The sequence below is a fragment of the Asterias amurensis genome, chromosome 8 (assembly GCF_032118995.1).
Source record: "Asterias amurensis chromosome 8, ASM3211899v1".
NCBI lineage: Eukaryota > Metazoa > Echinodermata > Asteroidea > Forcipulatida > Asteriidae > Asterias > Asterias amurensis.
This window is the reverse complement of record NC_092655.1, coordinates 22,800,853-22,821,323: the sequence shown is the minus strand read 5'-3', so window position 1 is coordinate 22,821,323 and position 20,471 is coordinate 22,800,853. Positions and strand designations below refer to the sequence as shown.

The 20,471-nt window shown below is 39.3% G+C and overlaps 1 protein-coding gene across 3 annotated transcripts in view; it reads left to right on the top strand.

The window, feature by feature from the left end:
* The first annotated feature begins 1,141 nt into the window (after positions 1-1,141).
* LOC139941220 (uncharacterized) overlaps positions 1,142-20,471 on the top strand; it is a 32,996-nt gene continuing 13,666 nt past the window's right edge. For 2 of the 3 annotated variants that reach the window (XM_071937681.1, XM_071937679.1), the window contains exons 1-19: positions 1,142-1,350; positions 2,464-2,610; positions 3,760-3,918; positions 7,253-7,279; positions 7,663-7,785; positions 8,591-8,770; positions 9,253-9,423; positions 9,859-10,005; positions 10,401-10,631; positions 10,962-11,091; positions 11,636-11,845; positions 12,376-12,573; positions 13,134-13,337; positions 13,668-13,853; positions 14,468-14,642; positions 15,532-15,775; positions 16,213-16,417; positions 17,045-17,270; positions 17,444-17,630. In XM_071937681.1, coding sequence (XP_071793782.1) covers positions 1,264-1,350; positions 2,464-2,610; positions 3,760-3,918; positions 7,253-7,279; positions 7,663-7,785; positions 8,591-8,770; positions 9,253-9,423; positions 9,859-10,005; positions 10,401-10,631; positions 10,962-11,091; positions 11,636-11,845; positions 12,376-12,573; positions 13,134-13,337; positions 13,668-13,853; positions 14,468-14,642; positions 15,532-15,775; positions 16,213-16,417; positions 17,045-17,270; positions 17,444-17,630 — 3,237 coding nt within the window. In that variant the 5' untranslated portion in view covers positions 1,142-1,263. The remainder of the gene's footprint in view (positions 1,351-2,463; positions 2,611-3,759; positions 3,919-7,252; positions 7,280-7,662; positions 7,786-8,590; positions 8,771-9,252; positions 9,424-9,858; positions 10,006-10,400; positions 10,632-10,961; positions 11,092-11,635; positions 11,846-12,375; positions 12,574-13,133; positions 13,338-13,667; positions 13,854-14,467; positions 14,643-15,531; positions 15,776-16,212; positions 16,418-17,044; positions 17,271-17,443; positions 17,631-20,471) is intronic. The other variant, XM_071937680.1, reaches the window with a different exon arrangement.

Genomic DNA, 20,471 nt, shown 5'->3' with positions numbered 1-20,471 from the left:
TAAAAGTGAAGATTAAAATTGATGAATGTATTTGTCTTGCTTCTTGGAATCAACCTTTAATGTCTGGCATGATTTATCCCGAAGGACGTTGGCTCAAAGTTTGACACAGAACTGAGAATTAAAGAGGATGGTCATCTTGATCCAAACCATGGGGTTTGCGTTTTTTCTCTACATAATATCCAGATTGAACATTTTCAGTTGTGAAGAGTAGAGGGCGTGCGGGGGGGGGGGGGGTTATAAGGCGTCTGTTGAAGGTTCATTTAACTACACGACCCGCTGTTTCAGTGTTTAGGCAACATTATATAGCCAATCGAACTGCTACTTGTTCACCCACTAACATTAACAAGCTGCCATAAAGAAGATTACAGGAAGGGCCCCCCTCCCCACGAAACAAGAAGGAAAACATGGGGAAATAAGAAATACGTCAAAAATAGAACTTGAAATGAAAATGAATACGCTAATACAAGAATACCATTGCCAATTAAATTACCATAGGCCTAGCCCTCCTTGTTGAGCTGTAAATGTCTCTATTTTAACATCATCGGTCTCATCACAGCATTTCTGCTCATAGGCGGCATATTGTGTTTGCTTGCGCAGCAGCCGCGGCTGGGTCCTGATTGCTGGAAATGTTACAAAAATGCTAATTTCCAGCACCGTGCATTGAAAATGCCACTTTTCAATTCCCCTCGTCGTCAATATTATCTTATGGGGGGATGTCAACACCCCGTGTGCAAGCATCATCATTAGAATCAAAGATGGCATCCGTTTGTCATTTTTTTATGAGGCCTAATTTCAAGTTTTCGGAGCGTTCCAGATTTAGACAAGATTTTAATTGTTATGTTAATTTTAGCAACTTCTTCTCCTAAGGCACTTGCTTATATTGATCCAGGGGAAATTGTAAAAGCTGTCAAAAAATGATACATTTCTGTGCAACACCCCCTTTTGGTGGGCGTGGTTTATTTGAATGAGTTTGGTCAAGTCGTGTAACCATTTGGCGTCCACGCAGTTCATACGGGAATCTAGACTGGGCTCCGACTCTCGATCGCCGTTGGTATGGCGTCTGAATAACGGATCGTAGCAACCGTAGAAAACTGAAGTTGTTTATAAAGAGACCAGACTAAAAGGGAAAACAAGTTGTCTATCTAAAATGTTTGTGGGAATCGTCATCAACAAGAAATCAATTTACAATGGTTTGATTTGTTTCAACTCACAATTGTTGTTGTAAGAAACTAAATGTAAACGAAGAGAGCACAGTTTGACGAAATGGAGGGTGGTGCAGCCACAAATAGTGTGGCTTCAATGGTACAGACGCGCTCGATCGAGAGAGTTTTGGCTCCAATTGCAGCACAGGTATTTTTTTAATTTTAAATATCATAGGCCTAAAATGTTTTCAAAATCAAAATAATAATTCATCAATCAAGAAAGACGTTGTTATGTTTAGTTAGAATTAGACCATCATTATTAGACCACATGGAGGAGCTTCCTCCGTGATTAGACAAAGTATTTATTTAATACAAATAAACTAAACTATAATAATTCGTTCACATTTTTAATTGCAAAGCTTTACACTAAACAAAACACTGTCATGAAATGTGACAACCATAAAAACAGATTCATGCATCATCTTTTATTTTTAAGGAAAAATTTATTTTTCCTTACTGTATTTTTCCTACTGCCATTATATAACAACAAATTAAACCTAAAACTAAAAGCAATTAATATTTTTATAAATAAATTACTTGATGTAGTTTTTTATTTCCTTCATTCCCCTTCGGATAGGGCGTAAAGCTGTCAGTCCCGTTTACAACAAATGCACGTAAAAGACACCTTCTCTAAGAAATATGGAGGTTTGTACCGCTATCGTCTTAATGAACGATAGCGGCATGAACATTAATATAGTTCTAGCAGAACCAAGAGAAGGGGTTCGCACCCTGTATGTCTGGCAGTGTGTTTTTATTCAATCATTTGAAGATATTTTTGCATTCTCCTGAAGACGAGCAGAGTATATTGTTCAAAACGTCGAGACCCAACCGGCTCTTTTCAGAGCAGAGCCAACACTCACCCTAAGAGATTTACACATGTATGGTTGTACCCGCCAGTTTACTATTTATTTATAGTTTCTTCTTATTATATGTTTGCATGGATGTTACTCGGCAAAAGGGCCTTACAATTACAATGTTAGAAATGTCAAAAACATTGTAAAAGGAAAGTACCAGAATTTCTAAAAAAGAATACAGTGCCCCAGTTATTGAACTGTCGATCAGAATTTGTCTTCTAATAACAATTTTGTTTTATTGCTTTCTATGTGATTGTATTGTAACACTTCATCTTCTTTCATCTTTCATTTAGGCTTAGCACTTTCTCACATTGTTTGATTTTTTTAAAGATCTTATTTTGAATTTCAAATAACATGCCAAGAAAACCTTGCAAAATTTTTGTATTTTTTATTTTATTTACTTGCAGGTATCGCAGCTGATTATATTGAATGACTCTGCCCAGAGGGAGGGGGGCAAGCTGCCCAATCTTGTCCCCTTTGCCCAGCAGGTCTTAAGGGCCACTGAAGATTTGGGTCAGGTTGGGCAGACTCTTGTTCAACAGTCCAGAGATGAGGTACAGTATTCGCCTGTGGTAATGCCCCCAGAAAGTCCACAAAACACAGAGTAAAGCCCGGTTAATAGTTCCTGCGAATGCGAATGCCATACAAATATTTTGGAAGAGTTGAGCAATTGCATAACTCCTGCGAAACATTCGGCAGGCCTGTATGCTTTGTTTTTGAAAGGGCAAGAGCACCAAGGCAATTTCTTCTAAAGGGCCCCCTAGGAGGAAATTGTTAGTTTCTACTGGAGCATTTCAAGGGCACCAAGGCAATTACCAGGGGGCACATCGAGGCAGTCGCCTTCATTGCCTCCGTGAAGTATCTGGTCTACTTCGCATTCACAGAAATTAAGTACCACCTTTAATATACAATAAGAACTGGAAGGAGCACTCACTATGTCACACTTGGAACTCTGCTGACCCACTATAGGCAAAAATCCCAGTAAATAGGAAACAAATATCAGCAATCTCTCTTAACATCAGGGCCCAATTTCATGGCTCTGCTAACTGTAACTAAACACAGATTTGGTGCTTACGCAAGCAGGGAATTCTGTGCTTTCGCTCATATGCTTCGGAGCATATTACACGAGTAAGCGGCAAGGTTTGGCTTCTGTTCTTGCATACTTAACGTTACTAGGCTTTCTCTGCTTACAAGGCTAGCGCAGAAATTTGGCGCTTGCGTGAAAGCAGGGAATCCTGACGGTAAGCGCACAATCCGGCAGTAAGCAGAGTCATGAAATTGGGCCCTTGTCTGTTGGCCATATGCCAGCTAAAACACCCAAGGACTAGTAAAAACTCACTCCTAAGTGGTTCGATGGGCAAGTTCATTGTTGAAAAGTATCCTTATTTAAAATGAAATATTGACTAGTGCATGCCTGTATGATTCGTTTTTTAATGCCCATTGGCACCAAGGCATTTTCTCCTTGGCAAAGGGCACCCTAACGAGGACATTTTAAACTTCTATTTGAGCATTTCAAGGGTACCGAGGCAAAATAACCAGTTGGCATGGAGGCAATCAACTTCTGCCTCCTCCTGGAAGTATCAGGCCTGCTAGTGATAAACGGACCAATAAAATGACAACTGCTTGGCCTCAGGTTAATTTCAAGCCCTGCTACTCCCTGTTTGTTACTCGTAACCCTGTATTTAAAAAAATGTTATTTGCAGGTGTTGTGTTCTGAAATGCCCAAGGCGTGTGACCGGATGAAGTCTACAGGACGCAATGTTCTGATGGCCGTTCAAAGACTACAAGCTGAACCACATTCTGAAGAAGCAAAGGAGAATATGGTAACTGCTGCACGGAGACTACTACAAGCAACTGTAAAGGTATTTTTTTTTATATTCTCAAATCCTTGTGCGTTGTTTTCTTGTGCTATATTTGTATCTGCCTTTTGCGACTTTTTGATATTTTAAAAACTTTTAACCTTGTGTAAGCAGTGTAATAATCTCTTCTTTTTGGAGAGTAACAAAGTTTCTTATGTCTTTTATGTCTTATGCAATTAAACACAGGCTTGAGCTCAATTTCATAAAGGAGATAAGCAGAAAATACTGCTTAGCTAATGAATTGGCTAAGCAAAACAATTAGTAGGGCACCATCTGTAGCAATGTAAACTATTTGGAATTGTGGCTGGTAACCAGTTTCTGATACCCCAAGCAAGATTTTCATGATTGTACAAAGTTTTTATGCTTTGGGGCCGATTTCACAAAGAGCTTTAATTGATCTTAAAGGGAAGGTACACCTTGTCAAAGACCAGTCTTCTCACTTAGTGTATTCCAACATAAGCATAAAATAACAAGCCTGAGAAAATTTGGGCTCAATCGGTCATCAAAGTTGCCAGAAAATGATGAAACAAAAAACACTCTTGTTAGACGAATTTGTGTGCTTTCAGATAGGAATAAAAGATTTCTGGCTAGAAGTCTTTTATTATTTTAATGAGAAAATACCTCTTTCTCAAAAACTACGTTAATTTAGAGGGCGTTGTTTTCCACAATGTTTTTATACAGTCAACTGCTCCCCAATGCTTGTTACCAAGTTAGTTTTTAAGTTAATATTTGTTTTGAGTAATTACCAAACGTGTACCTTCCCTTTAACCGCAAATCAATTGTAGCTGCTTAGTAAGGTGTGATGTCACAATACAAATCACTATGGTATTGCTTTGTGAAATCGAGCCCTGGTGTGATTATTGATGTATGCATATTTTGAGAACCCCCCCCCACTCCAATTAAAGATGTTTTGTTACCACCCTGTTTAGAGAATAGAATAACTGGATAACTAGCATTCATCATGTTAATAGATCCATATGTTAATCCGGGAGAACCGATTGTGTTCCATGAAACTACAGCTGTTGTTGAATGTATAATGAGATTGATGTCAAGTTGGACTAGTTAGTTTACAATGTTATGGATAATGAGTACACACAGGCATTTTGTTAAAGGAACACGTTGCCTTGGATCGGTCGAGTTCGTCTTTGAAAAGCGTATGTAACCGTTTGTTATACAATGTACATGGTTAGAAAGATGTTTAAAAAGTAGAATACAATGATCCACACACATTTGCCTCGAAATTGCGTGGCTTTCCTTTTACTTTGCGAACTAACACGGTCGGCCATTTATGGGAGTCAAAAATCTGACTCCTATAAATGGCAGACCGTGTTAGTCGACGAGGTAAAAGGAAAACCACGCAATTTCGAGTATTACTTGTGTGGATCATTATATTCTACTTTTAAAATATCTTTCTAATCAAAAGCATTCTATAACAAACGGTTACATACGCTTTTCAAAGACCAACTCGACCGATCCAAGGCAACGTGTTCCCTTAAGGGGCCATGGCTGTTGTGTTGAATATGCTATTTTAAAGCCATTAGACACTTTCTGAACAGAACAAAAATTAAAAGTTCACAGATTTACAAATAACTTATAGGGTTTACACAAGGTTATGGTGAAAGACTTCCCTTTAAATATTATTCCATGAAATGCTTTACTTTTTGAGAAAACATTAAAACAATTATCAATTCTCAATATCGAGAATAATAGATTTATTTTAAACACATGTCATGACACGGCAAAACGTGCGGAAACAAGGGTGGGTTTTCCCGTTATTTTCTCCCAGCTCCGATGACCGATTGAGCCTAAATTTTCACAGGTTTTTTATTTTGTATATAAGTTGTGATACATGAAGTGTGGGCCTTTGGACAATACTGTTTACCGATGTTGTGTGATTGCTTTAATGATATACAGCTGTAAATGTAAATATAATTTTTTGTATATTATAAATTTAAATAGGTGAATTTTTTTGTACAGTGTAATTGTGCACCTGTTAGCCATTTATTTATCTGAATATCAGGCATGAGAATCTTCCGGTTTAAACCGGAATTCCGTTTTTTTCCCTTTCAAAATTGTGGTCTCCGAGTTCGATGTGAATTTGCTATAAAATTCGGGGGGTAGGTTTTTAGGGGTATACATTTGGATTTCTCTAATCCCTCTTCTCTAGTCAGACAATGTCAGTTTACCTTTGTAATTGTTATTATCGCGGATCCACACGTACGGTGTTCATGAAAAAACGGCACCTAACTAAACAATAAATTGCCGTCCAGCAACTGGCCCAGTTTACGGCTTGTGGTCTTCCTGGCATCGCGCATGCATGCAGCAGCAGAGACGGATGTATAAACTTGCCTCATTCCTTGCTTCGTTTATAGTGGTACGGTTCAATAATGTTTGCGTGTAATGCGCTTGCTGCTGCAGCAAAGATAACACGTGTGGAGACTTTTGAAAGTCTACTGAAAAAACAATGCACGTGTTTGCACCATGTGTACTGTGTACTGTGTACGTCCGTGCAGGTTTGTACACGAACCAATAAGCGGCGCGGCACGAATCTGAGATCGCCGGCAGGCCATGGAAAACTGGTACCTGTTATTGCCTCACAACCAGCGAAAGATATATTGGGAACCAGCGAACACACTGTACGTCCGGACGACGTGCTTTCTTCATTGGTTCTATTTCTATGTTGGGGTCTAATCTCAACCTCGTTCCAGTTATACCCTATGCTGAATAACAACCTCTTTCTCAAAAACACATCGCTCTCGCCAAATATGTAGGCCTATTATTTTAAAATGTGCGTCGCCGACAGATCGTTAAAATCACAAACATTTAATTGCAAAAGAATTTCTTTTACACAACCGAATTTCAAATCAAGAACCTATAAAAATGGTTGTTAATGAGAAAAAAAGCATTTTCAAGGGCAGAAATAAGGGATAAGATCGTCAAAAAAATAAAAATATTATTACTATTGGTTTTTTTTTTTTTTTTCCTTTCTTTCTCCGGAATTGTAAAAAAATCGCAGGCGAACCCAAAAATGTTTGAATTGTTTGAGCTTTACATTCCTTATTTTCTTTTAAACCTATTATTAAAAAAAAAAGAAGGAAAAATCACACAAAGGTAGGTCACTTCTACCTGGAAAAATAGGTGTCAGAAATGCATCAGAGACCACCACAGAGCTTCTAAATACCCAGAGCTCCCAGGGCCCTTAAGCGGGCCCTGAACCCCGGCCGTAAGGGACTTCACGCTGCGCGCGAAAATGATGGAATATTGACATTTCCAATCAACTGAATTTTTTCCTGTTTTTTTATCATCACCCATTCTCATGCCTGGAATATGATGGCAGGTTCTCTTGGTGTCTGATGGTGCAGAGGTACGTTGAATCATCTAAGCAGTTATGACATCTTACCACCTGAATCTCAGCGGAATACACAACTAATGTCTTTCACGAGACGTGAGACCTACCGATTTTGATATATAGAATCACCCACACGCAACTGATGATTGCCAAGTAGGCATGAAAACATTTTATTGCTGTAACAAAGGGATCTGAACAAAAATCCTTGCAGGCTCCCCCCAACAAAAAATTCCCCTGACACATTTGTCTACTGGTTTTTCTGGTCCTCTTTATGTTCGCCAAACACTCCAGTCAACCTGACAAAATACGAACATAATACCCGGAAGCTGACCACACCCCTGAAACATTTAAAAGTGACCATCATTTTTTAATGTATATGTATCTGAATATGATGGCAGGTTCTCTTGGTGTCTGATGGTGCAGAGGTTCGGCGTATCATCCAAGCAGCTCACTACGTCCTGGACAGACTCGGACTGGTGAAATCTGTGGACTCCATGAAAGCTCTGGTCACTTCATTCAAGGTAGAATACTTTTTACTGTTTTTTTATTTATTTATTAGTGGTTTATGAAAGGCACTGGACGCCTTTGGTAATTGTCAAAGACCAGTATGCTCACTTGGTGTATCCCAAAATATGCAACCAACTGCAGTGCATGCTTCAGGGACTGCTGGGGTAGCACATGAGTAATGTTTTAAACAGTGTCTTAATTACGATCCCCAAGAAAAACATGTGTACATTCAAGTGTTAATGCATATCTTCTTGGAGATTGCCTGGAACTGGTTGCCTGTGAATTGCCTCGTGTGATATGGGCCTTAGGGCCTTGTCACATGAGGAAACTTTCACAGGCAACTTGAGGCAACAAACAGCAGTGCATGCTGTAGGACTGCTTTGGTAGCACATTTGTAATTTTTTAAGCAATGTCTTAGGATCCCCAAGGAAAACATGTGTACATTCAAATATGAATGCATGTCTTCGTGGAGATTGCCTGGAACGTGTTGCCTGTAAATTTCCTCACGTTACATGGGTATGAAGCCTGGTTCTTACTTCCTGCGAATGCGATACAAATTTTGACGTCACAAATTCGCAACAAATAAATCGCAACAGTTGAACTCCTGGGAAACATTCGCTGTGAAAACAGCCCTGTGACGTCAGTATTCAATTCGCAATATTGTTCCACAACTGTTGCGATTTATTCGTTGCGAATTTGTGACGTCAAAATTCGCCTCGCATTCGCATGAAGTATGAACCAGACTCTACTGGTAGAAAAAAAGAGAGCACTTATAATGTTGGTGTAATTTTTGACAACAGGATTGTGTTTGTTGTGTAGGCATTTACTGAATCTGTAATGATGTTGAGCAGTTTGTGTGACAGACGTCAGCAAGATCTCACCCAACCCCTGAGCAAGGAGCAGATACTTGTCGCTATGGACTCACTCAGGAAGTCTGTACCTACTCTCAGTGCTGCTATGCAGACGTCTGTGAAGTATCTCAACAATCCACAAGCCAAGGTTAGTTAGGGAGAAATGCAGAATTAAAGGCACTGGACACTAGGCGCGGGCAACTATTGTGACTAGTGTCGTAGTCGCTCAGACGATTGATTGCCTAGTCGAATCGTGAATTTTCGTATTGGGAGACGAAAATATTTTAAGCATTTACAAGGTATTTACTAGTGCTGGGTTTAATCACCATTACTAGTAAATAAGTTGTGCATGCTAAAATAATTTTCATCTCCTCGAGGAAACTTTTTTTTGTGACATTGTTTTACTAATTTTTCAAAAACTACAGCGTCTCAGCAAGTAATATAAGGGGAATCTTTCTACCAACATTTTTTTCAAGTCTGTGGACATTGTGTTTTGTGTCACAAAAAGTACCAAAACTCTTTAGAAAAAGTCCAATGGAACTCGGCTTTATATGGCTGTTTTGCCATGGAAGGGCAGAGATGGGGCCGAGATGGGCCTTTTATTTAATCAATGACTTGTTGTTTTTGTAGGCAAGTCGAGACTACGTGATAAACCAGGTTTCGTCTACCGTCTCAGATCTTATCTCCTTGATGGAGAGGCAACTAGAAGATGGTTTATCTGCATCCAGAGATAAAGAGAAGGATGAGGACGAGGGAGATTGTAAGGAAGAGGCGGGACATTTTGCGTCCAATCTTGACAAGGTAGGATTCTTATGACTCATTGTACAAAAAGGTTATAGCAGGCAACAAGTGGACAAAAGATACAAATTTTAACACGGACATGACAAAATACATATTTTGTTTTCGATTTAATAGTTTTGTTGGTCTTTCGAGTTGACTTGTCTGCTCACGCCAAAGGACCTTTCCTAGCTGGAGCAAGGCAATGTTTTTGCAGATAGTATTTTTGTGTGAGACACAACAAGATGTAATTTTTTGCACGAACATGACAATTTACTGTTGAATTTTTTCCTTTTCCCCCTAATTGATACGGCTCTTGCCAAAGCATCGTTCCTCGATGGAGCCAGAAAATGTTTTTGCGTAGAGTATTTTTGTGTGACACACAACAGTTGCAGAATCGAGGTACAATTTTTTGTACGGACATGTCAATTTACTGTTTCATTTTTTATTTTGTTCTAGTTGATACGTCTGCTCTCGCCAAAGCACCGTTCCTCCCTAGACCCAGACTTCTACGGCAACCTGGAGGATGTGGTCAGACACAGTATGGCTGTCGGATCACTGTCCAGAGAGAACCTACAAGAGCAAATCATCTCATCCTGCAAACAGGTTAGTTTGTTTACCTGAGTAAACAAGTGTTTACCTGTGTAAACAAGTGTTTACTTGAGTAAACAAGTATTCAATGTTACAATCATATATAAATGTAGATGTACATGTATACAATAAAAGTTAACATTTCATTTCAAAAAGTGGTCTTGTTATTGAGACATCGCTAACAATCGGGAGTAAATATGTTCATGCAGGAAGAATAATAGGAATACACAATCTCTCTTCCAAATTTGAATTTAAAGGTTGATAGTGTGTATGAAAAAGCCTTCAAAAGAGCCACAGCAGCTCAGGCCTGTATACTCCACAAGAGAAGAGAAAGATTAAAGGAATATATAATTTTTATTATATTATTACGTTGTTTACCGCCCTCATCTTCAGCATTGTTTTCACAACAGATCTTGAAGCAGCGCAGCGTCATTCATGACCAATCGGAAGGCATCAGTGACAACCCGGACTTCAAGCAGCTACGTAGCGACTACGACCGAACCTGCGAGTGTCTGGCCAAAGAGCTGTTGGTTCTTGAGAAGCTTGTTAAGTACGCTGTCCTGGGACTGACTGTTGACGCCTTCGTTGAGACATCAGAGCCACTGGATAGGATGATCAAAGCCGCTACACTCACACTCAAGGTTTGTTTATTTATTTGTTTAAATGATCTTCCCATCAAGGGAACTCAGCACACTCCTACAAGGGGATATAAACGCCAAGCTTGTAACAGCCAATCTCTCTCAAACAAACATTGGTTAAACGTCTATAATTATGAATGGCACAAATAAAGAACTTCAAAAGTCTCCCGAATTCAAAAAATCTACACTGCGATTGTAGAATATAAAGCAAGAGAAGTTCTCAAAAGAGCAATGTCTACCTGGCAATTAGAAACACACACGGTGTTACCACAAACCAAATATTTAACAATAATAATTGAAATCTGTGTGCTCACCTCTTCACAAATATTTCAGGAGAAGGGACCGTTGCGAGAGAAGGACTGCAATAGAATTTTACAGCCTTTGGAGGAGACGTTCCATGAGCATGCAGATAGAATGTGTCAACTTGGCAGTTTCATTGCAGCGAGTTGCACTGATGTTTCCCGTGAGTCTTTGAGATTCTTTTGGGGGGGTTTTCTCGGCCAATGTCAGCAAAAACTTGCTCAATTTCAGTTGCACGTATTTCCCCCTAATCCACTCAAACAAGGGTTTTGTATTAACTAATAAATAAAAAGCCTTAACTCTGAGGCCTGGGGTGGATTTCACAAAGAGTTAGGACTAGTCTTATCTCAAGTTAGGACCAGTTACTCGTCCTAACTTAGGACTATCCATGCAATTTGTGTATCTCCTAGGACTAGTCCTAAGTTAGGACTAGTCCTAACTCTTTGTGAAATCGACCCCTGCACTGGTTACTTGAAAGCAAATAAAATATTTCTAAAATGAAAAGATTACAGAAGACAAAACTAAAAATATACATACATAAAAATACACTAAAATACAACAATAAAAAATGTTTAAATAATATACCCCTTTCTGAAAAAAGAGAGAAATAAAAAAGTAGATCAAGGAAAGAGTGATTGTTTTTCATTTTTGTATTAATGAGACAATGATCCAAGCAGTTGACAGTAGTGATTGTTTTTACGTCTTAGAAGCTAATGCCCTCCTGCACATTGTGAGATCCCTTGAGAGGCTCGACCCCGAGGTGCTCCCAGCATGCCTTGCTGTCCGCCAGGACATTCTCGACAAAGGAGCCGTTCAACACTTGAAGCTGATTCGTCGAGAGTGGCAAAATGAGGTACACCGATTGGTGGAGGCTGTGAATGACCACATCGACGCTAATAGATTCATGGAAATTTCAGGTATGTGACGCGTATACGGCGTGTCTGAATTAGCCGATACAGCTACGGCTATGGCTAGAATTCCGCGTCATCGTGCATTGAGGTATAGACTGTCCTTAACAACACACTTAGTAACAGCTGTAGCTGTAGCCAAACCTGCCAATTCAGACACGGCCTAACTCATTTTGCATCTTTTTAACAAAGTGTTCCTAATCGTTGACACATTATTTGATGCAGTGTCTCAGATCCCATTTAGAAGTGTCAAAAATATTAAATTATTTGGGTTTTAACAAAGACATTTTTACTGGAGTTGGAGTTGAAGCAAGGACCTCCAACTATTTGCGATAAGGTCTATGTCCACATGGTTACTTAGTGTGTCTGCTGCCCCCTAGTGTGTTCCAATCTCTCGTCAGTCAATGGCAAACTGTCTGTGTTATTAGTTTTAGCCTCTGCTAGGGTCGAAACGTCGGGCCATTAACTATTTTTTGCATTTGTACCATTTTGGTTTGTCAGCACTTTGCAACAACTTATTAGATTTTCTAATTAAACAGAATCTTACATCGAGGATGACCTTAAAGAATGCCAACAAGCTGAGGTCATAACTGATCATGACCTCTTAGCGGAAGCAGCCAATAATGTTTTAGGTCGTGCTAAGAGGGTCCTCCAGGTGGCATACAACCAGGTGGAGGCATCTGACGAGCCGATATTCAGGAATGGATTGAAGGTTCATATCAGCCAGTTAGAGCAAGGTACTTAAAAAGATTGTGTCTTAAATAGTGTCTTATCTTGAGTTAGGATGAGTTACTCCTAACTCCTTACGCCCTAACTTTGGACTAGTCCTAAGTTAGGTTATGACTAGTCCTAACTCTTTGAGAAATCAACCCTAAGAAACTGTTTGGTAATTACTCATAATAATTGTTAGTATAAAAACTTACTTGGTTCAAGCAATGGAGAGCTGTTGATAGTATAAAACATTGTGAGAAACGGCTCCCCGTGAAGTAAAATAGTTTTTGAGAAAGAGTGATTTCTCACTCAAATATTAAAAGATTTCAGACCTGAAGCCTTTTATGAGGCATCTGAAAGCACATAAATTTGTGCAACACAGGAGTTTTTTCTTCCAATATTCTCTTGCAACTTTGATGACCAATTAATTCAAATTTTTTACAGATTTGTTATTTTATGCAAATTATGTTGGGATACACCAAGTGAGAATACTGGTCTTTATCGAGTGTGATAAAGCGATATGAAAGAACTCAGTAATATTGTTAGCCATTATGTATCAAAGACAAATGATATCGTCTCTTCACAGCAAACAGTCTGATAAAGAACGCTGCGCAGAAGGCCCTGTCCCACTTCCAGCACAAGAGGGCACACCAGCAGCTGACAGAACGAGGCTTGCACCTGTTGGAGTGTGTACACAAAGTGGGCCAAGCAATTATTGGACGGGACCATCCGGACATCTTGAACCCGCTCAGGGAAAGTGTGAGAAGTGGACGCACACCAAAGGCTGAGGGTTAGTAGATTCAGTTTTGTTGCTGTTTCCTTTATTCAGCCTGGAAAGAGCCTGTTTGGTCGCGACGTTTTAAACAGTTTCGAAGATGAGCAGAGTAAATTGGAGACAAGCAGAGCATACTGTTCGAAACAATTACACCAACCTAGCCCTTTTCAGAGTCAACACTCCCTCAAAACAGAATTATTATTAGGTTGTACTTGCAAGTTTACTTCTATTTATAGTTTATTCTTATCCTTCACACCATGCAAAGCTTCAAACATCACTTATTTTAAAGCATAATTTCTCTGTGATGGGGAAAAAAAAAACCAACATATTCTATCCTTCTTTTAGATTTCCCAACTTATGATGATGAAGGTCGTACATCTCCAAGACGTCTTCGCTTCTCCAAGGAGTCCTTCTTGAGTAAACCTCTTCCTGCATCAGCGGGAGTCTTAGACTCCGATCCAAACCTAACCCTGGAAGATGAAATGTCAACTCTTCATTTGTCCAAGCATTCACCAGCAACCAAGAAAAAAGGTATTTTAAAATATTTTTCATATCATTGTCAGTTAATGTTTTAAAACACCTTTGGTAATGACTCTGAAAATAAACGGCAAACCAGGGGTCAATTTCACAAAGAGTTAGGACTATTCCTAAGTTAGGACTAACTTATTACTTAGGAGATATAAAAAACGCATATCTAGTCCTAAGTTATCGAGATAAGACTAGTCGTAACTCTTTGTGAAATCCACCACAGCTACACTTCTTCTTTCAAAGGTTTTAATGCAGCTGCTCCAAACCCTTGGAACAATCTTCCTTATCAAGTACGTCATGCTATTTCACTTACTGAGTTCAAAACATATCTTAAAACTCACCTTTTCCAGACTTATTTTGCTTACTCTATAGGCTATTTATTTCATTCTCATTTCTTTGTATTGTTAATTGTTGATTGCTTGTTTATTTTTGTTGTAAAGCGCTGTGGTACCTTTTCTGTATAAATGCTCAAATTGTTATTATTATTATTATTGAGTAGAGACTTTGAAGCATATGGTAGGATCTCTGACGAAAAATCCAGGAGTTTGGCGTTTTTTTTAAAAAGATTTTGAATTGAACTCTAGCCAACTGAATAAATAATCCTTGTATCTCTACAGTAAAACCTTTAAAGTTGTCGTACCCCATGGCTGGACTAGTGAGGGCGCTGTTCACACCCGACCAGGACCCAAGGAGGGTCGGAATGCTCTGCGTAGAGGCAGAGAACAAGAGCTCATTCTTGGCTAGCCTGGCTGCTAAGGCGTCGGACTTTGCAGGAGACACGCAATTGAAAGGGTAGGTGTAACGCACGTAAAAGAACCCAGTTCACTTATCAAAAAGAGAAGAAGTTCACCTCGGTGTTCATGGTTTAACTGGCTGCATATCGCACCACAGCACCTTGTACATCATTACATGGTGCTTATGTAAAGGAATAGGTCTCATAATCCAAACGTAGTCCCACATACTTAGCAGGAATTACTGGATGTTAAAGCGCCTTGAGCGTCACTGAGTGATAGATATGCACGCTATTTATAAGTTGAGTTGAGCGAGAGGATGTCTTCAGCCGATGACTTCTCGGGAAACTCTGATGGTCGTCTTCCACGCATCCCGGTCCAGCATCAGCGTCCTAAGCTCAGATGTTTCCTGTTGTGTAAGACTCCGCTATTATTAAGAATCCGCTATTATTATTATGTTATGTGAGGGGTGTTTATGTTGGGGAGGTTTTTTTGGAAACAATAGCGTTCTGTTTGGAAAGTTATCTTTATAGTAACGTCCTAGAGATAATCTGTTCTCTTGAATGTTTCTTTGTCTTGGAAAAGACATAAAATTAGAAAAGACATAGATTCAAAAAGACATGGGCCTAGTGGGAAAGACATATTATTGGGAAAGACATAGAGTTGGAAGAAACAGAAGTGGAAAGGGAGTAGTATTGGAAAAGAAGGAGAATTGGAAAAGAAAAATTATTAGAAAAGATGGAAAATTGGAAGAGATGGTAGAAATGGAAACAACATAGAATTGGAAAGGCATAGAATTGGATAAAAGACATAAAATTTGAAGAAAAGAAAAAAGAAAGAAAATGACATAGAATTGGAAAAGATGTACAATAGATCCGGAAACAAATTTATCAATATAGCAAGGAACAACTTTTATTATCGTAAGAAACTTATTTTTTTTTCCTTCACAGGAAAATTGATACCCAAGTATTACAACTCATTTCTCATACCTCAACTCTGACGGAGCAGTCCAAGTTGGCAGTAGGGGGCACAGATTCCGCAAAGATGGACGTCAACCTCCTGGCCGAAGCTTGGACCTCATTGGTCATTGATATAGGCTCCGCCCTGAAGGAGATGATTGGCTGTTGGGGGCAACCGGGCAACAGGTTGATGGAGGCGTCTTTGGGCGGGGCCACTGAGAGTCTACCAAGAGAGGTCGGTTGTTGCAGGTTTTTTTCCAAAATATTTTACAAGATGTTATGTTTGCATCGGGTTTCGGATAGTTTTAATAATTTGTTTTTACCCTTAAACCGATGTGTAATTAAGAACTGTATATACTCGTTCATTCCTGAAGTCTATGAAAAAAATACACGGGCAGATAACATCTATTAAATCGTTGCCTCAGAGCCACCGGATTAGCTCGGTCGAGAACCCCATGGAGAGAAGACAAGGAAGGAAGTTTTAGTTTTAGATGTGGGAGGAAAACCCCACAGAGTTATTCTAGAAAAAACCACGCAGTCAAGCAAGGACTGAAAACCTTAATCACATAGTGCCCTTGATGGGATTTGAACCAGGGTCCCATAGATGGGAGGCTGTACCACTACACCAGCCAGGCAGCCTAAATATGTTTTGTTTTATTTCGTTTGTGACAGATTGATGCACTGAACTTGCATGTGCAAAAGGTGTGTCATTTGGTACAAGGCATTACCGAGGCGACTCAAGCTGGCTTCAATCTCAACCAATCCAAGATGGCCGCCTCATCCACACAAATCCAGCTGCTGCACAAGGAGGCTTCTGATTGGACGAAATTAACGCACAGCCTGATCAGTGCAGCCAATGAAACAGTTATCAACCCAGGTTTGTTTTTTAATTTAAAAATGGGACTAGTACAAAATATAATCATTAAAGGCAGTGGACACTATTGGTAATTACTCAAAAAAATTATTCGCGTAAAACCTTACTTGGTAATGAGTAATGGGAAGCTGTTGATAGTATAAAACAATGTGAGAAACAGCTCCGTCTGAAGTAACGTAGATTTCGAGAAAGAAGTAATTTTCTACGAATTTGATTTCGAGACCTCAGATTTAGAATTTGAGGTCCCGAAATCAAGCATCTGAAAGTACACAACTTTGTGTGACAAGGGTGTTTTTTATTTCATTGATATCTCGCAACTTCGACGACCAATTGAGCTCAAATTTTCACAGGTTTGTTATTTTATGCATATGTTGAGATACACCGAGTGAGAAGACTGGTCTTTGACAATTACCAATAGTGTCCACTGCCTTTAAGGGGAAACTGACTGAGTAAATTTTGTATTAATTTTGGGTTGTTCAAAGAAAATTGACTAGAGTGGGATGTGAACCCTGGATCTCTTGATTACTGTGCCAGCGCTCTACTTAGTGCTTCGATACACCCCTAGGGGTGTAATTAAGGGCTATATAAGAGCCCAGTATTATTAAACTTTTCACTCTTTTTTATTTCCAGGTGAGCCGGTGCTGGAGGATTTGATAGCAAGACGTTGGCTGGACTGGTCGGTCAAACAGTGGCAACTCATCTCAATCATTGATGACTTCAGTATAGAAATGAGTCATGTGACTAGCTCCTTAGAAACCGTTGCTATGGAGGGCAGCCATGATGAGGTCACTGAGCATGTGCAGAGAGTGAAAGATTACGCTCTAAAGATCGGTCACATGGTTAATACCATAGCGAGGTTTGTTGAATATCTTTGATTGCATTTTCAATGTGTTAACTTTGGATCAGTTTACTGACGAAACTATGCTGCCAAATAAAACAATAAACTGTCTATTAAAACTTTGTTCTAATATTAAGAATTCATTCCACTGGTTGGAAAATTTAACGTTCTTCAACCTTTGACCTTTGCAGCTGTACATCAGACTTGGCCTGCCATGATTCCCTGCAAGAAGGCAGTGAGTCTGTGACCAGACTCACTAATCTCCTATCAGAGGCTGTAGTCAGCTGCTCTCGGGTACAGACTGATGAGCCATCATCGGAACGGAAGAACAGGAGCTTGCAGAGAGTTGCCCTGCTGCGGAGAGAATGGTCTGCAAAGGTTAGAATAAAATACCTTCAGAATAGACCCAATCATATGATGTAAATTGCACTTACATTTTGGTTGGCAAAATGAGGGAAAATTGTATGCGGTTTATTGCTGCGTGAGGCAGACACAATTGTGCACATCCATATGGTGTTTGCCAACCAATAGGGTCTGTACGCATGCGTGAATGCGTGAAAAATGTTAAAAGGCTTCAAGACTGGAGTCTGAGTGAGAAATTACCTCTCTCCAAAACTATATTGTAAAGCGCTCCGATCTTTGTGGGGCGCTATATAAATGCTTATATTATTATTATTATTATTATTATTATTATATGTTTCTTCAAAGAGAGCTGTTTCTCACAATGTTTTATACTATCAACAGCTTTCCATTGCTTGTTACCAAGTAATTTTTATGCCAACAGGTATTTTTACTTCCTTTGAAACTTTTCAGACATCTCTTGATTCTTGTCTCAGTGTTATTGCCAATGAGAAAAAGCTGTGTTATATAATGGGAGATTTTAACCTGAATCTTATCAATTGTTCCATTCATCAGCCAACAGAGGACTTTGTAAATATGATTTCTGCGTATGGTTTTTGCCCACTGATAAACAAGCCTACTCGCATTACCTCTCGCACAGCCACGCTAATTGATAATATTCTTACAAACAATGATACACATCAAATATCTGCCGGTATCCTTTATACCGATATCTCTGACCATCTTCCTCTTTTTCAAACTACTCCTTTTTGTTTTCATCAAGAGCAGTCACCTGATAAAACATACACTACTAGGCCAATAAATAGCTTCACGCTAAATGCGTTTCGGTCAGACCTTGAATGTACTGATTGGACTGGTGTTTTCCACTCGTCTGCTGTGGATCTTGCCTACAATTCCTTTCTTTCTACTTTTACAGATCTCTACAATCACCACTTTCCTCTAGTTTTGAAATCTGCAGTCAAAGTTAAACAAAAACAGCCCTGGATTTCTCAAGCTATTATTACTTCTATCAACCACAAAAATAAACTCTACAAGCGGTTCTTACGCAATCCATCTACAACCAATGAGCATAACTTCAAATGCTTCAGAAATCGACTTACGACAATTATCCGAGTAGCAAAAAGAACGCATTATGCTCGCAAATTGGATGCCAATAAAAACAACATTAAAAACACCTGGCGTGAAATCAGTGACATTCTTGGCAAAAATAGAAAGGTTGATATCCCAGAGGAAGTTACTGACGGACAGCAGACTTTTTCCGGCCCCTGTGATGTTGCTAACTCTTTCAACACTTACTTCACCAACATTGGCTCTTCACTTTCCAGCAAAATCTCACCTACACAGGCATTGTTCTCTGATTACCTGCCAACCTCAAACAACCATTCTTTCTTTCTTGTACCAACGAATCGCTTTGAAATCAATGAGGTGTGCAAACAACTCAACAATGGTGTAAGCTGTGGCTTTGATGGAATTAGTTCAACTGTGGTGAAATCTGTAATTTCTTTTATCTCTTGGCCTCTTGCCCATATTTTCAATCTGTCCTTTCTGTGTGGCTCGGTGCCTTCTCAGCTCAAAATTGCTAGAGTCACTCCTATCTTTAAAAGTGGTGATCGCCATGACTTGCGGAACTACCGCCCTATTTCAGTTCTTCCTTGTTTCTCTAAAATTCTTGAAAAACTTGTCTACAAACGACTCTTTAAATTCCTTTCTGACTTTCATCTTCTTTATGATCTTCAATTTGGTTTTCGTAGCAAATTCTCGACAGATATGGCGCTAATTAAACTTGTTGATCATCTGAACAACTCTTTCACTGAGAAAATGTCTACTATTGGTGTCTTTATAGACCTTTCCAAAGCTTTTGACACCATTGACCATAGCATTCTTCTCTCCAAATTAGATCACTATGGAGTGCGTGGTGTGGCTAACCAATGGTTCGCTAATTATCTGTCTGACAGGAAACAATATACAGTTTTCAAAAACTGTGATTCCCCTCTAAAGACAATTGACTGCGGTGTTCCACAAGGCTCCATTCTTGGACCGTTACTGTTCCTTTTGTATGTAAATGATCTTTATCATTGCTCATCCGTCTTGTCTTTTATTCTATTTGCTGATGATACCACTATCCTTTTTTCTCACTCTAATATATCTTCTTTAAGCAATATCATCAACAGGGAACTAAGTCTGGCCTCGTCTTGGTTTAAATCTAATAAGCTGTCACTCAATTCGAGCAAGACCAAATACATGTTTTTCAGCAGGACTCGCAACGCTAACGACAACTTCACCATCAGTATTAATGAAACTCCAATCGAACAGGTTCACTCGACAAAGTTTTTAGGAGTTTTAATTGATGATAAGCTGACCTGGAAAGATCACATATCCTCTGTTTCGAAAATTGTTTCTCGCAACACAGGCGTTTTGTCTAAGCTTCGTTACTTTCTTCCCACACACACATTACTTTCTCTCTACAACACTCTTATTCTTCCCTATCTTAACTATTGCAATATTGTTTGGGCTCATTCAAGCACTAGCAAACTTCATTCTCTGTTCTTAATCCAAAAAAGGGCTATCCGTATCGCTTCTATGTCTCATCGTCGTGACCATACCGCGCCCTTGTTTGCTAACTTGAACACACTCACACTCACGGATATCAACAAACTTCAAACAGCCATTTTCATGTTCAAATACACAAAAAATCTTCTGCCCCACACTTTCTCCAATTACTTTTCTTCTGTCAGCAACACGCACCTTTATAACACACGCTCCTGTAACAATCTCTATATCCCTTTTGCACGTACTTCTTACACAATGAACACTCTTCGCTATCATGGGCCCCGCCTCTGGAATTCAATTGATAGGCGA